Source organism: Eschrichtius robustus, chromosome 5, assembly GCF_028021215.1.
Source record: "Eschrichtius robustus isolate mEscRob2 chromosome 5, mEscRob2.pri, whole genome shotgun sequence".
Classification (NCBI taxonomy): domain Eukaryota; kingdom Metazoa; phylum Chordata; class Mammalia; order Artiodactyla; family Eschrichtiidae; genus Eschrichtius; species Eschrichtius robustus.
This window is the reverse complement of record NC_090828.1, coordinates 78761814-78776337: the sequence shown is the minus strand read 5'-3', so window position 1 is coordinate 78776337 and position 14524 is coordinate 78761814. Positions and strand designations below refer to the sequence as shown.

The 14524-nt window shown below is 45.1% G+C and overlaps 1 protein-coding gene across 1 annotated transcript in view; it reads left to right on the top strand.

Moving 5' to 3' along the window:
- The first annotated feature begins 160 nt into the window (after nucleotides 1-160).
- Nucleotides 161-14524, top strand: part of FMNL2 (formin like 2) — a 311812-nt gene continuing 297448 nt past the window's right edge. The window contains 1 exon segment of the mRNA XM_068545113.1: nucleotides 161-736. Within this exon segment, the coding sequence (XP_068401214.1) occupies nucleotides 620-736 (117 nt within the window). The 5' untranslated portion in view covers nucleotides 161-619.

The following is a 14524-nucleotide window of genomic DNA, read 5'->3' as shown; positions in this document are numbered from 1 at the left end:
CCCCGCCTGACCCTCCAGAGCGGCGTGGTTTCTGAGTGCGGACACTTTGGGCAGAAACTACTGGTCCCGGCAGTCCACGGGGCGAATGGGCGGAGCCGGGGCGAATGGGCGGGGGCGGAGCCGGGGCGGGGGCGGGGGCGGGGGCCGGGCGAGAGGGGGCATTGTGTCGGGAGCGCGGAGCTGCGTTTGTCTGCTTGAGGTGCTGGCGGAGCGAGCGTCGTCTTCGCCGGCGTTGAGCTGGAAGTGTCAGCGGCGGCCAAGGTCCAGGCGGGAGACTGAGTCGCAGCAACCACGCGCCCGCTGGCCGCTATTACTGGCAGGGGGCGGCGTGCCAGCGAAGCAACATGCAGATAGGCGCCCGGCGCCCTGACGACCCCTCCCGAGGAAAGGAGGCCGGGGAGGCGCTGGGGCGGCGGGGAGCATGAGGGAGGCCGGGGGGCGGCTTGGCTCGGAGCGCTGCTAGAGAGCGGCGCGCGCTGCACACTCGCCGGGGCGCAGCGGAGGGCGGGGAGCCGGGCAGGTCGCGCCAGCTGGGGGAGCCGGCCGCCGGGAGCTGTTCTGATTTCCGACGCGGACGCAAGGGGCCAGGAGCAGCCCCCGGCCCCGGTGTGCAGCCAACATGGGCAACGCCGGGAGCATGGATTCGCAGCAGACCGATTTCAGGGCGCACAACGTGCCTTTGAAGCTGCCGATGCCCGAGCCAGGTGAACTGGAGGAGCGATTTGCCATCGTGCTGGTGAGTGCGCGGCGGTGGCCGGGAGCAGGGCCCCGGGGCCCCGACCAGGCGGTGCAGCTGACCCCCGCCCCCTCCCCTTCTCCCGGCGCCGGGAGCGAGCCTCCGGTCCCAAGGGGGAGGCTCCCACCTCGCCCATTGTGGCCTCCCCCGCCTCCTCTCCGCCCTCCTCCGAGCCCCCCGCGCTCAGCCTTCTCGGCGTCCCGGGATGGGGCCGGGGGCTCGGGGTTGGCTGCCTGGCCGGTCGGCCCTGAACCCATTGTCTGGCGGGAGAGGCACCTCGCAGCGCGTGTGCCCGGGAGGTGTGGCGTGGGCGTGAAGGGAAGGTGGCGCGGGCCGGGGAGGAGGGGGCGGGGAGCCGCTGAGGCTTTTTGTTTAAGAAAAAAAAATTCGCGCAAACCCCGAGTCCTCGAGGGCGTCCAGCGGGCGCCCAGCCCGGGTCTTGCGGGGTGCGGGGCAGATGGGCCCATGTGGCCGGCCAGGGGTGCCGCGCTGTGCTGCGCTGTGCGGGAAGGCGAACTTGGAGGCGGACGTCGCGGCTTGGCCGAGGGGAGCTCCCCCAAAAGGGAAAGAGAAGGAAACCCGCGCGCGGCGGTGCGGCACCCTCGTCCCTAAGCGAGGAGGGGAACATCAGGCGAGAGAGAAGCTTCGTCTCGGCGCGTTCCTTTTGGTCTTAAATGTTAAAACCACATAAATGTGCAGTTTTGCGGGGACGTGTTGCGAGCTGTCCTGACTCCAGGGGCGACTCCTCCCCTCCCCTCCCCCAGCACACCCAGCCAAGTCTCTGACTCCCTCCCGAAATCCGCTTCTCCTAGCTTTCCAGCTTCGCAAATCTGAGACATTGAAGACTCCCTTCTTTCTCCCTTTCCTGCTGGGACTAAGTTTCTGGGCCCTTCCCAGCCAGAGCCTGTCAGTGCTGTGAGCTCAGGAGGGTGTGGCGGCCTCCCCCCCTCGACCCAGCCAGAGTCTGTACTGCAGTTGGTCCCCAGACTTCGATTTTTAGTGTCCTAGCCTCTTTGAAGGGGTGTTGGGAGGGAAACAGGCGAAATTGGAAGCGTTCCTAATACTTACACTTGTAGCCTCTTCCTAGCTAGTAATCTCTACATTCTACAGTGCTAGGCAGCAAGAGAAACTTGTGCTGAAGTCAGTCGAATTTTGCATCTGTGTGCGGGTTTTGGGCATGTAACCTGACAACTTTGGGAATCGACCGGAGTCTGAACACTGGGACGTTTAAATTGCCTTTCCTCAGGCCTTTAAAAGGGGCTGGTTTGATATGGGGAGTAGTGTTCTGGATGGCAGATTCGCTTTGTGCTCTGTGGAAGAAGAGGCCACAAGCTTTTTCACACCACCTGGAAACTCTGGTGTGGCAGTCGGGAGATAGATGAGGCTGCCTGTCTTGCTTTGCATGGTCTGTGATCTCCCGCAGCTGCTCCCACTGTTGCGCAGAATGAGACACTCTGAAATGAAACAGCATAGGCTTAATTACTTCTCAAGGCAGCCTGGGTGCATACTTGACCTGTCTTTACAGGGACAAACCTTTTTAACTCAAAATCCTCTTCCTACCAGACAACATAGTTCTTACCTCCTAGCTCTGGGTTTTCTGTGTTTCCATCCATGCTGTGCTGGTGTGTGTGTGTGTGTGTGTGTGTGTGTGTGTATACACTTGAAGTGGGAGGGCCAGTGACACAGGAAAACCAGATAATAACAATAATGCAATTAAATTCTCAACTGGGATAGCATGTTTTACATGAGCTTTCAGTTACCCTTCTGATTAATGACACATGGTATGAATTACTCCTTAGAAAAAAAAAGTCCCATCATTAACATGGTGGGTTTGTGTTACTATTAAGTCTAGAAGTCACAAATTCAGTACGTAGAAATTCATGATTCTATATCACAAGGTCTTTGGGGCAGTGGTTGGTTGTGTGGCTACTTTTACTCTACTGTGTCACACAGAAGTACTGGATGCGGTTCCTTTCTTAATTGCTTACAATATTTTAAGCCTTTCAAAACAAACAAACAAACAAACAACAAAACCAAAAAATACCAGGCTGACCTTTTTTGGATTAAAACAAAGCTTTTGGGAAAGTCTCAGCTTGGGGGCTCTCTTGTTAGGGATGCACTTGGATGATTGACTTGGTGTTTCATGTAACACTCCCTAGTCAGCTCCAGCTGCTCTTTGGAGTAAGCTGTAAGAGGAGTTAAAAGGAATCATCTTTATGGGCTGATAGAAGTACAGAGTTATGGTGACTTTTCTTGTGGTCAGTTTTTTTCTAAAGCTGTACATGTGATGCTCTCAACTGTGCTTTTCTTCATGAATTGCTTAAGAAATAGATCAAACCATTTAACTCTGAAGATCAAGCTTGAAGGACAGATTATAGGTGGTAACGTTTAAAGTATATATATATGGAGGAATTCTCTGCCCTGAGACAATGGGAATCCTGTGGGCATTATTGATACTAGTTTTATTTCCTATATGATAAAGATCATATAAGTGTTTGGGGAGGAAAACAGGATAGTAATACTGTACAGGAAAGTATACAAGCACATTGTAAATATGGCTTACATCAATAATTGGGCCATTTCAGGCATGGAAAACAATTCCTCTCACCTCACCAAGCTCTAGATTATTTAAAGCATTGGGGAAGAGTAAATAAAACTTTAAATGACAGAAATCCATCTATTTCTGGAAAATCTTAAGAGATGAAACCTACTCAATGACTGTCCCCCACCACTCCCATCGGTCCACGTGAGTTAAACCGTATGTATCTAAAAAATTAGTGGGCATGAATGGAAAGATGAGAGAGTAAAAGATTGCTGAATAAAGCCCGCGTGCAGCAATGAAGATCCAATGCAGCCCAAAATACATAAATAAAATAAATAATTAAAAAAAAGATCAGTGGAGGGGGATAGACTTTAAAAACAGGTTTTTTTAAATAGGAAAGAAAATGAGATTTTTGAGTAGAGATTTGAGTTACTGAACTTCCTGTAATTAATGACTAGTAAAAATTGGATCCAAATCTTAGGAGTTTCATTCTCCTGAGGAGTCTTCTCCCTCCCTGAACTTGTCTTCAGCATCATTACAATAGTAACTATAAAACTTATATTTAAGGGAAAAGATTACTGACTCCTTGTATACACTTAACTATTTGCATCCTTGGACCTGCCTATCAGAGCTATAAGGTGATATGCCTTTGTGTGTGTAGGATGTTTCTGTTACACCCTTCCATGGAAGTGTTTCATAAATTATAAATTCAATCATCTGCTTCAATCTTTGTTCCTTTGAGGTGTATATATTTTGCGTATTTTACAAGTAATATTTGTCCGTGTTTTTTGGGTCCCACACATTTATAATTATCTAAGTGGCTCTCCATTGTATTTGTTAAATATTGTCTAATTGTTGGGAATACACACACACACAAATACTCCCATGTCCTTTATTCTTAAAGATCATGCTATGAAGGTGATTTTGGGTGTGGTGAACAATCGATGGTCTTTGTCCAAGAATACCTCTTTGGACGTTAGATGCTCTGTATATTGTTCACTAATTTTTGGCTTGCAGTCACTTTTTACAATTTAAAATGTAAGCCCCTCAATCCCATTGTCGAGGAGCTGTCCTAAGGATCCTTTGTGAGTTTCAGAGGAAAAGATAATTGTAAGCCCCCCATCCTGGCTGCCATTTCTGTGTGATAGCAGATGTCAGGATGCTCTGCAAACAGATTAAAAAAGACTAGGAAGTGATGGTTTAGGGCCGTAGTATCTTATGTTTAACACCGGGAACTACTTTGGTGTTTGATTAATTTGAGTCAGTTTTCAGTTTTTTTTCTTGCCCTGAGGTTGAATGTAGTCACTGTACTTAGGAAAAAGTGGGAACATTTTCTGAGCATCTACTATGAGTATGCCTTATGCTTCCACGTTCTCATTTAATCCTCACAGTAACTCCAGCTATCAGTAACATTATAGATGAGGAAATAAAGATTACCTAAGTCGCCTGAGACCGTGCAGTTATTAGATAACCAGTCTAGGGTTTTAAACCAGATTTGGAGATCTCCCCTACCCCCCACCCGCCCCCATTATCTTATGCTTCCTTAGGCTTAGAACTGGAAAGAAAGACTGAAAGAAAAAAAAAAAAGGTCTGGAACTAGCAATAAAGCTGTTTTAAAAAAAATTCTAAATCTGGTAAGTGCAAGTTTCAAACTATAAAGCTGGCAGAAATTTCTTCGAAGCGACCCAAGTGCACTGTACTTGATGTTTCTCTTTAGATGACATCCGTTTTGGCATCTTCACTGTGCTGTTCTATTTTCAGGCATGGAGTTAAATATTGATTTGGTCCAAAAGTGTACTCTTCAGTTTTTCCTTTCAAGGCAATCTTGAACTACCTTGGTTGGGAAGTCCAGGTTTTCCACATTAGAGGGGAGAGACAACCCGTCAGTATAGTGCACAAGCTCCAAATGTAATTACTTGTGAAAAGGACGAGGAAGGTCAAGTTTTCACATTTAAATCTATTTCCCTCTGCAAGGTGTTGTTCCCTTTCAACCATTTCCAAGGAGAGCCTTTGCCATGAAGTCTGCTGAGCAGTTGGATGGGTAGGTGTGTAGTTAGGCCGTCATCAGGTGCGCGCTGATTTGTTTTCTCACTTTTCTCTAGTTGAGGGGGAAGGGAGATGGAGAAGGGGGATGGATGGAGTGTTGCGCTTTGGGCTGTTACAGTCTCATCTAGGCAGTAACCCCTGAGTTGTTTTACTCTCCAGAGTGGGAATATATGCTTAGGACGGTGGCTTTCATCATTATCAGGGTGCATTTCCCCCCTAATAATACCAATAAAAAGTGTGAAGATATATTTGGGTATTTAGGATAGAAGTTGATCAAAGGCTATTCTCTGAATTGCAAATGCTTGGCTCCACTGAGAGACAGGCAGCCGTGTAAACAGATGAGATGCGGGGGAGGGAAGGTATGCATGCCCTTAAGTGATAAGAATTACTTTCACCTGTGGCCTTTCATTTAGCAAACAGCATTGACTCCAGGAGCGGGAGACCTAGTTTCTAGAATCATAATCTGCATCAACTTGGGCAACTCTTTCCTGTGACCCTCGGTTTTCTTCCTCTGTAAATGGGAATACAGTTTGACAGAACTGTTAGGATAGTCATGAGATTTTTGAAATCATAGCACCTGGAAGTGTAAAACTTCTGGAACGTGATATATTGTGAGCCATTAGCCAACTTCTCGTCTTGAAGATGTTTTGTGTAGAAAAGTGTGTAGCTGTATCTGTCTGATCTAAAGAGTAGAATTTCCAGGGTCAGTGACTGAAAGTCACATAAGCACAAGGAAAAAGTGTTCTAATATTTAGAGTTGTCAAAAAATGGAGACTGAGCTTTCCATTAGAGTTGCTTAGACAGAAATTGTATGAAAAATGCTGATAATTGGAAGGTCTTTCTAAGCCCAGGATCCGGCAAGTTCATGGCTTGCACGGTGCCTTTTCTTGAGGTGAGTCTGCCACCTGCGGGTTTTGGAAAAAGAGTTATAGCGCCTGAGAATGGGGAAGGGTCTCCTTGGAGGCTCCTCCTGGGCTCAAGGAAGAGAAAAAGTAGTGTAGGCTCATGCTTGTTCTGGAAATTTATTCGACTTTACAAAAACTGTTGCCTGAAGGACTTGGTCTTCATGAACTGTGCTCTTCTTTTTCATCCTTAGGGCTTGGGGAATAAGGACAAGGTGAAGTGGGCTCCCTGGCCCTTGTATCTGAGCAAGTAATATTAAAAAAAGTGGCTAATTAAAGAGGCACTGATTCCAGAAGACACTCTCTCCATTCCAAGAGAGCACTGGTACCTGGACTGCTCTTAGAAACAAGGCAGTGAATCCCTATAAAAGAACAGACTGGAATTGCTTAGAAGGGAGGGTGGGTTCCCAGCTGTGCCGCTGCTTGGTGGACCCACTCTTGTAGAGTGGCTCTTCCACTCTACAATGGGGGGGACCTTTCCTACCTTCCTCCATTGCAGGAAGTATATCTGTAGACTTCGGGGGACCTGGTTTCTGTAGACAGGCTCATGCACCTTCTTGGTTCTCACCTACTTGAACACTGCAGGCAGAGGTAACTCATCTCTTGTCTTCCCTTTAAGATGGTGTCTGCTCAGACTGCAGGGTGATCTTCCCTCCCCAGTCACCGCATCCTCTTCTCCAACACCCCTTACTGCCTCCCCCCAACCCCGTCCTTTCAACACAACACCAAGGACTGTGCAGTTTCTGGTGGATATAATTTGGAAGGGATGTCTAGGGAAGAGCTGGTAGGTCAGAGAGCTGTTTCATGAACTGTGATTCAACCGAGGCCCACAAATGTGGACCAGGATGGCTCAGAATCCCTAAATTGGGAAACGCTAACTCCCTACTCGGAGGTATAGTGGTATATGTTGTAAACAGATAGCAGTGGACTTTCTTTTCACACTCTTAAAAAACTGACCAAGGAAACATGACCAGTGGCATCAGAGCTCATGGTCTGGCCCCTTATCACAAACTTTTTGTAGTTTCTAGGGCACACCAAAGCTGTTCCCCTGGTCACATCTTCAGCATTCTTGTGCCGCCTGGAACTGACTTCAGTGACTCTTATTTCACGTGTAACCATAGTCCACTTTTGTTCTTTGCTGAAGAAGCTTTGTTGCATTGATAAGCTGCTGCATCCATTGCCACAGAAGCTGAAAACTTTGAGGTGTTTACACCTTGCTATCTCCAGGGGTAATCTCCCTTGATTGACTTCCATATGGTAGATGGTGCGCCTGGCCTGGTTTATCCTAAAAACTTGTTGGCTTTGGGAAAGGTGTCAAGTCGTTCACACTTTGGCCCCTTGCCCCGTGCTGGTCAGTCACCTATCTCAGGTCCTGCCTTGAGTTGAGGATTTGCTCAGGAACCTGCCTTCTCTTTTGTTTTTCTTTTTCCCCGTGGAAGTTTGGCTGAGCACTTTATTCAGGTAGGTGACCAAGGGATTGACAGGCTAAAGTGGTGCTTCTCAAACTGGGCTGCATATCAGCATCACCTGGAACCCTCAAAAACAGATGTTTGGGTCCCGCTCCCAAAGATTCTGATAAGTTTGTCTGGAGTGTGACCTTGGCATCAGGATATTTTAAAGCTCCTTAGGAGATGTGAGTGCGCAGCGATGATTGAGAAGCCACGTGCTAGAGCAGTTTTTCCCCTTTCCCTACCTGCCCCAAAGACCAAGCATAAGAGTTAAAACCACAGCACAAATTTAGAGAAATTAAGCAAAGTTGAGAAGGGTTAAAAAAAAAAAAAAAAAAGCTCTTAAAGACATTTGATCCGACCAAAAGCACCAAGATGAGAAATACAGAAGAGATGGATCAAAGCCTGTTGAATGTTAGATTTATTTAACTATGCATTTAAGAAATGACCATAATGAAAATCTGCAGAGAAAGTTCTATATATTATAGCTAAAGAGTGATCAGTGACCCTGAAGTGTACTTCTGGGGCAGAACAATCAATAAATCACTTGTATTTCTGCTTAGGCCTCTATTCTCAAGCCTAACTGTTTGTTGGTTCAGTGCAGGCCTTTTGCTTTGATCTCTGGTTTTACCACTTACAAAGACTCGATGAGCTTGGCTTCCCGGAGTGAAATTCAAATACACTTGTGAAATGTAAACAACATTCATTTATTAAGAATCCTATAATCAAGGCAAATTGGCATGCTTATATGAGCAATTAGCTTTGAGAATAGAAAGATAAATAGGTTGCTAGGTCAAGAATGAGCTGATTGTTCTCAGTGCAAGACTCTGGTTATTCCTTTAATAGTTATAAGCAAATAGACATTCCCCGTATTCATAATCTTTAACACTTGTGGTTTGGGGTTAGAGGGACAGCATATGTGATTTTCTGAACTGAGAGGATAGCAGCAATTATTGTCTCATTTTCATCTAGAAATATAAATCTTTCTAGGAAATGTAGGTAGTTAGTTTATGAGCAGATGAAACTTTCTAGTAATTGGGACAGGGCAAAAGAAGGCATGGATTTAGATGGGAATATTAAAGAATAATGGAGTTTTACTTTGGTGGGGAAGGTTAAGAAGATGACTTTTACAGTGGCAGAAAGATTGAAAATAATCTCATCTGCCTTCAGTGAACAGTGATCTTCTCTGTGTGTGTGTGTGTGTGTGTGTGTGTGTGTGTATAGAAGGAAGCCTTAGGATAACTAATAGTATGAGAAGTTGGATAGAACATGATTGGACCTGCACCATGGCAACATTGCTCTGTGAATTCAGTACCACTAAACGTCTTATTTGTGAAAGCTGGGGAACCTACATGGAAAGGTGATGAATCCTGTGAATAGCTTTGTAGGTCACTTTGAGTTCTGGCCCTCTCAGTCCCCAATATGGTTAGCATTATGGTTCTTCTAAGGAAGCTTTTCCTCTTTAGTGACAATCTTGACTAATTAGGATTCTTTATCCCCAAGGACTTCTGCCTGATGAACCTAGGAAGCCAATTCAGTCCAGATGTCTTGGGACTAGGATGCTATAAACTTGGAATTGGTGATTCCCCGGGCCTAACACAAAATCATGATGCTATTGCCAACTAATCAGGCCATCTAGATGCAAACCTGGAGAGACCATTTAGAACTGTGTGGCCTCCTGGGTTTGTGGAACCATTCAGCCTGCCAGTGTTCAGCTTCTTCAGTGTCCTTTCGCTGTAAAAGTTTTGAGTCTCGGGATAGGCTTTTTGGAAAGCATGTATTTGGATTAGAAATCTTCAGATCACCTGTGAATTTACCAGGTCGTGGTCTTCATTTAATGGAGTAATTCTTTAACATTAGACATCTATATTTTGTTTCACCAATAATTGTCAGAAGTTCCCTTAATTTTTCTATCGATAATGGAGAAATTTAAAAATTCCTCTTTTTGTTCTCTGGGATGATATCTCCTAATTATCCTTAAAGTTGTTTTAACTGACAAATAATATACAAACAGAAATGGGCCCGTATCGTAAGTGTACAGCCTGATGGACTGTCACAACCTGAGCACACTGCTGTAACCAGCCCCGAGTTCAGGAATCAGAATCTCAGTCTCCCTGTTTTTCTTCAAACATGGGTTCACTTGGCTCCTTGCCTCCCCAGCTGTAGTTGCTCCCCTGCACTTACTTTCCAAGTGGCCCAACTTACGTGGAAGAAAATAGGCCACAGGATTGTGCCTTGTGGTCTGATGCTAAATGATTCTAACCGTGAGGTTTCCACCACTTCCTTCCAGAGATTTCCTCAGTCTGAGGAGGCCTAACCATTAGGAAATATTGACATTACAGCAGCATACTGCTGCTTTTAGTTACATCATCATTGATAACCCTAATGGTATTTTTTTGTATTTGTAGAGTATCTCTGTTTTTCATAATAGTGAGAAGAACATATTTTGATTTGTGTCCCTAGAATAAAGCGTGAAGCGGGGAGGGATTTCCGCAGTTGACAATGAGCATTGGCCCTTTTGGGTTTCAGTACTTGGCATAGGGCACAGGTTTTGTGTATTCCCTTTTACACCTAAGTTTCAGCCTTTAGGTTTTGTCACCTTGATGATTCTTTTGAAATATTAAAAAGTATAAGATTGTAAATTTCATCTTCTGGTTCCATTGTCCCATCAAAGCCCTGTTACATTACTGCAGGTGTCGATCCAGTTTGAGAGGCTCTTTGGCTGTGTTTGTTGTTAATGGTTTACCTTCCATCGTCTCCTCTGTAACTTCTGTACACCCCCCTACCCTCCACCCGCTTTCTCATTGAAGCCGTCCACAGTCTGGCCAGACCCATCTTCTTTTCTGTTTCCTTCCTACGCCCCGACGTGGAGATTGCTTTATCTCTGTCCACAGAGCAGGCTCGTACTTTCCCTCCACTATGCCTTTTCTCACGTGATTCTCTTACATATGATGTGCTCCCTTGGCTTCTCTGCTTATTGAACTTATATCCAGCCTTCAAGGCTCTTCTGAAATCCCACTTTTTTCTTGTGTCCTTGCAGACCCACATCGGCTTGGAGGAGGTGGGAAAAACGACTCTTCTTTGATCTCTTTATAGTATGAATTATTTCTCTTACTCATGAGGCCCTGGATTAAATATCACCTTGTGGGAGGTGTGAGTATAAAATAAGGGGATGCTTTTATGTATCGCTTTGTAGTCACTCATTACACTGTCAGCCCTCTGTTTATGTCCCTGTTTTATTTGCCAGTTTGCACTGTGGGCTCCTGGAAGGTAAGGATCACACCTTAAAGGCCCTGGCAGCTTCTCCTTATCCAGCACAGTGCTTGGCCCAGGGACGGGTCTTAGCAGATAATTAATGACTTGATCAGAGAATGGTGCCCCCTGAAACAGGCCCGGGAATTGAGTAGCTGCTCCAAGAACCTATCTAACTGGTCATTCTGGGCTGACTGTTAATTGCACATAGCTTGCCTTTGTGTTGAAATGACACTTTGTCGCAGTTTGTCACTCACCTTGGTATTCCCCATATCACTTGACTTTAGTAGGTGCCCAAGAACACTAAGCATTCAGAGATAATAAGTTGGAATCGTGCTATTGCCTGACTCCTTATGGAAAACTGGTGAATTAGGAGAAGAGGGAGAGGGCAGTGGAAGTGGCCAAAGGAAATGCGTGGTTTTTCACTGTCACTAAGCCAGATTGGTGTGTCATGATGTGCTGTCATCAAGTGAGTGAGCGGTAGCACTGTACCATGGGGCTTTCGTAAAGTAAAACGTCCTTCACGATAGTCCCTTTGTTATTGGGAGTGAGGCAGGTTTCAGTGAACAGCATTCCTTATTTTGACATTTTAGTGCCTTGCTGTTTGCAAAGTGCTTGCAAATGATCTTTTGTGATTCTAAGAGTTCTTAATAAATGAGGCACATAGGGTCTGAAGGTATGTGGCTTGAAGTTACAGAAGGAGGTGGTGAGGTTGGTGAGCCCGTGCTAGGTCCTCGGTCACTAAAACTCCAGGGGCATTCCAGTGTCAAATAAGACACTGTTTATGTTTTCTGTGCTTTATAAGCATTATCTTTGCTCTTGGCCACCCTCGGAGGAAGATACTATCTTCCTTTTCCAAATGTGGCGGTGGGGCTCAGAGCGGTAAGGTAGCTGCTCCCAAAGGATGGAGGCAGGATTTGAATCCAGGCCTGTCCGATGAGAGAACTCACTTGTTTCTTCTGCACTGTGTATACTTTCAAGTTAGTTATAAGATGTCATTAAATGTTGGCTTTTTGTTCTTTGTTCTTCATATACCCTCTAGACTAAATTCATTCACACAATGGCTATCCATTGTGAGTCTTGCATCAATATAGTGATAGATATACCAAACTCTGAGGGTTCAGAGAGAAAGTGTCATTTGTGTATTTTGAGTGTTCAGAAACAGCTTCCTTGGAATAGGAAGTAGAGCGATGCCAGCTTGGTCCCAATCACTGCTAGACTGCACTTTTTATTCTGCATTGTACAGTTTTACTCACTTGTCACTGCTTAAGAAGGGCTTATACTTTAATCAAACAGTCCAGAATGTTTATCTAGCAGTTACTGTGTGCCAGGCAGTGTCATGGGCACTGGAGGATGTGGTGCTGCATGAGGCCCACCAGTCATCTGCCCTCAAGGAGCTTACATTCCAGCGGTGGGAGGGAGTGGGGGTGGGGGCGGAGCCAGACATGAAATGGACCTGGATTTCCAATGCTGGCAAGTGCTGTGAGGAGAATAAAATAGGACAGTGTGAGGTGATGGCTCTCATTTAAGATCTGAGTGATGGGGAGCAGGCAGGTAAGAGCCCTCAAGCAATAGTAACCAGGGCTTGATTTGTTTCTCCCCTGCTGGGCCAGGATGGGATTCCTTGGACCCCCGGAGCAACTGAAGGGAACAGCACGGGGGATGTCCTCAGCCCCGAAGGCTTCAGACTTCACCTATGGGGAAGCCTGGAGGAGGCCGGGACCGGGGGTGCAGGAGTCTGTTTCCTTTGTCATAGCAGAGCTGTTTCTTGTAAGTGGCTCTGTGTGGTCACAGCTCTGCCACTTGTTGAATTCAAAAGATTTTTAGCAAATTGCAGTCTTGTCACTGTTCTGGACCCATGAGACATCCAGTTGGGGAATGGAGTATTTGATTAGTGTAGCAGTGCCCTTCTAAGTAAAGGCTCTCTGAAGGCATCCAGTACTTGGAATGGCCCATTTTATCTACTTGAAGCCATTGGTTGAAAAGACACTTCTTTGTTATAACTTGCTACTAGCTTGTTGCTCAGATCTTTCCCCTTTTTCTTTCTTTCCTTAATTTTTTTTTTTTAATTTTAAGGGGCATATGAGAATTTTATATAGAGGTTTGAATCAGAAGTTAAGAAGATAAAAGTTGTTTTAGATAAAATTATCCCTGAAGTCCCTTAAGTTGCTCATAAAGGTGCAGTATGCACAATTCTGGATGAACAACCCTAGAAAGTAATTCTCAGGCGTGTTAAAGTTTAAAAACCTCTGAGCTTGACTAAAGGAGCAGCCACAGAAGAAAAGTCTCTGTGCAGATGTCAGGATATCCCGACCATTTGGCTCTCAAACCTCCAGCAGTGACCGGAAAATGGGTGTGAACACTACCTTCTCCTTGCCTTAGGTTTACTCCGTTCAGTATCATTTTAAGCCTTTTAATACATATCACTGAATTTGTTTCTTGCGAGGATCTTAAGGCAGGCCTCAAGTTAAATGTGGGTTGGATGCACGGACAGCAGTAGGAACAGTAGAGGTCACTTATTGTGCATTTCTTTAATCATTTCCGTAAACACGAAAGGTGACTCAGGACACCTGAAAGGTAGGGATCACCCCTGTTTCATCTAGGAGGAACTCAGGATTCCAGAAGTGTAAAGGAACTTGCCTGAGGACACACATTTCTAGGAGGTACTGGAGCTGAAAATCAAACTTTGCTGACTCTAAAGCTATGCTCCTAACATACTGTTTTGACTCTCAGCTAGGAGAATACAATACAAATATGATACGTATAAACATAGTGGTTCAGAGTAAACTGCAAGCCCTGTGAGGATAAGTTCAGTAACTTTTCAGGCTGTTTTAATTTTGTTCGTATATACCCAGAACCAACAGTAACTATATGTCCTTCCAAAAAAAAAAAAAAAAAAAAAAAATTGAAGATAAAATAAGAACTGGATGAATAAGCCACTGTCCACTGTTGAAATAGTAAAGGCCAACCAAGTAAGCTTGTGATCAAATTGGCTTTTTCTAATAACAGTTGTCCTCTGAAGGCTTTCTGAAGGCTCTCTTTCAGACAACTGTCTCTGAACCTTTGTTTTTTTTTTTTTTAAAATCTCCCTAGTAAAATGGCTGTGTTGTTACAGCTTGAAGGCTGTGGAATAAGCCTTTTGATCAGCCCTCAGTGATAACCCACAGACTTGGACTTCCTTCTGAGGGAACAACCCTTATTATCTTGTATCGGTAGGCTTTATGTTGGGGGGTTGCTTATTTTTAATAAACAGAGCCCATGCAATCCCATTCATTCATTCAACAAATGTTTTGTTTGGGTGTGTGCTCTAAGGCACTGTTAAGATGCTGGGACACAAAGATGCATAAAGCATCACCTCTGCCTTTGAGGATTAACTGCCTAGTGGGAGAGATAGGCAAGAAAATGAAAATAATAGCCTTTTTAAAAAGCATTTATCATATACGTATGTGCTATGTATATAATGGGCTATAGAAGGGCATGTTAAGGTTAGTCTTGTAACATTTCAGGTAAGCTGATAAATCTTGACAAGATTTAATTGGCCAATTAAATTAATTAATTAATATGGCCAAAAGTCGTAATTCATAAAGTACAGACGAAA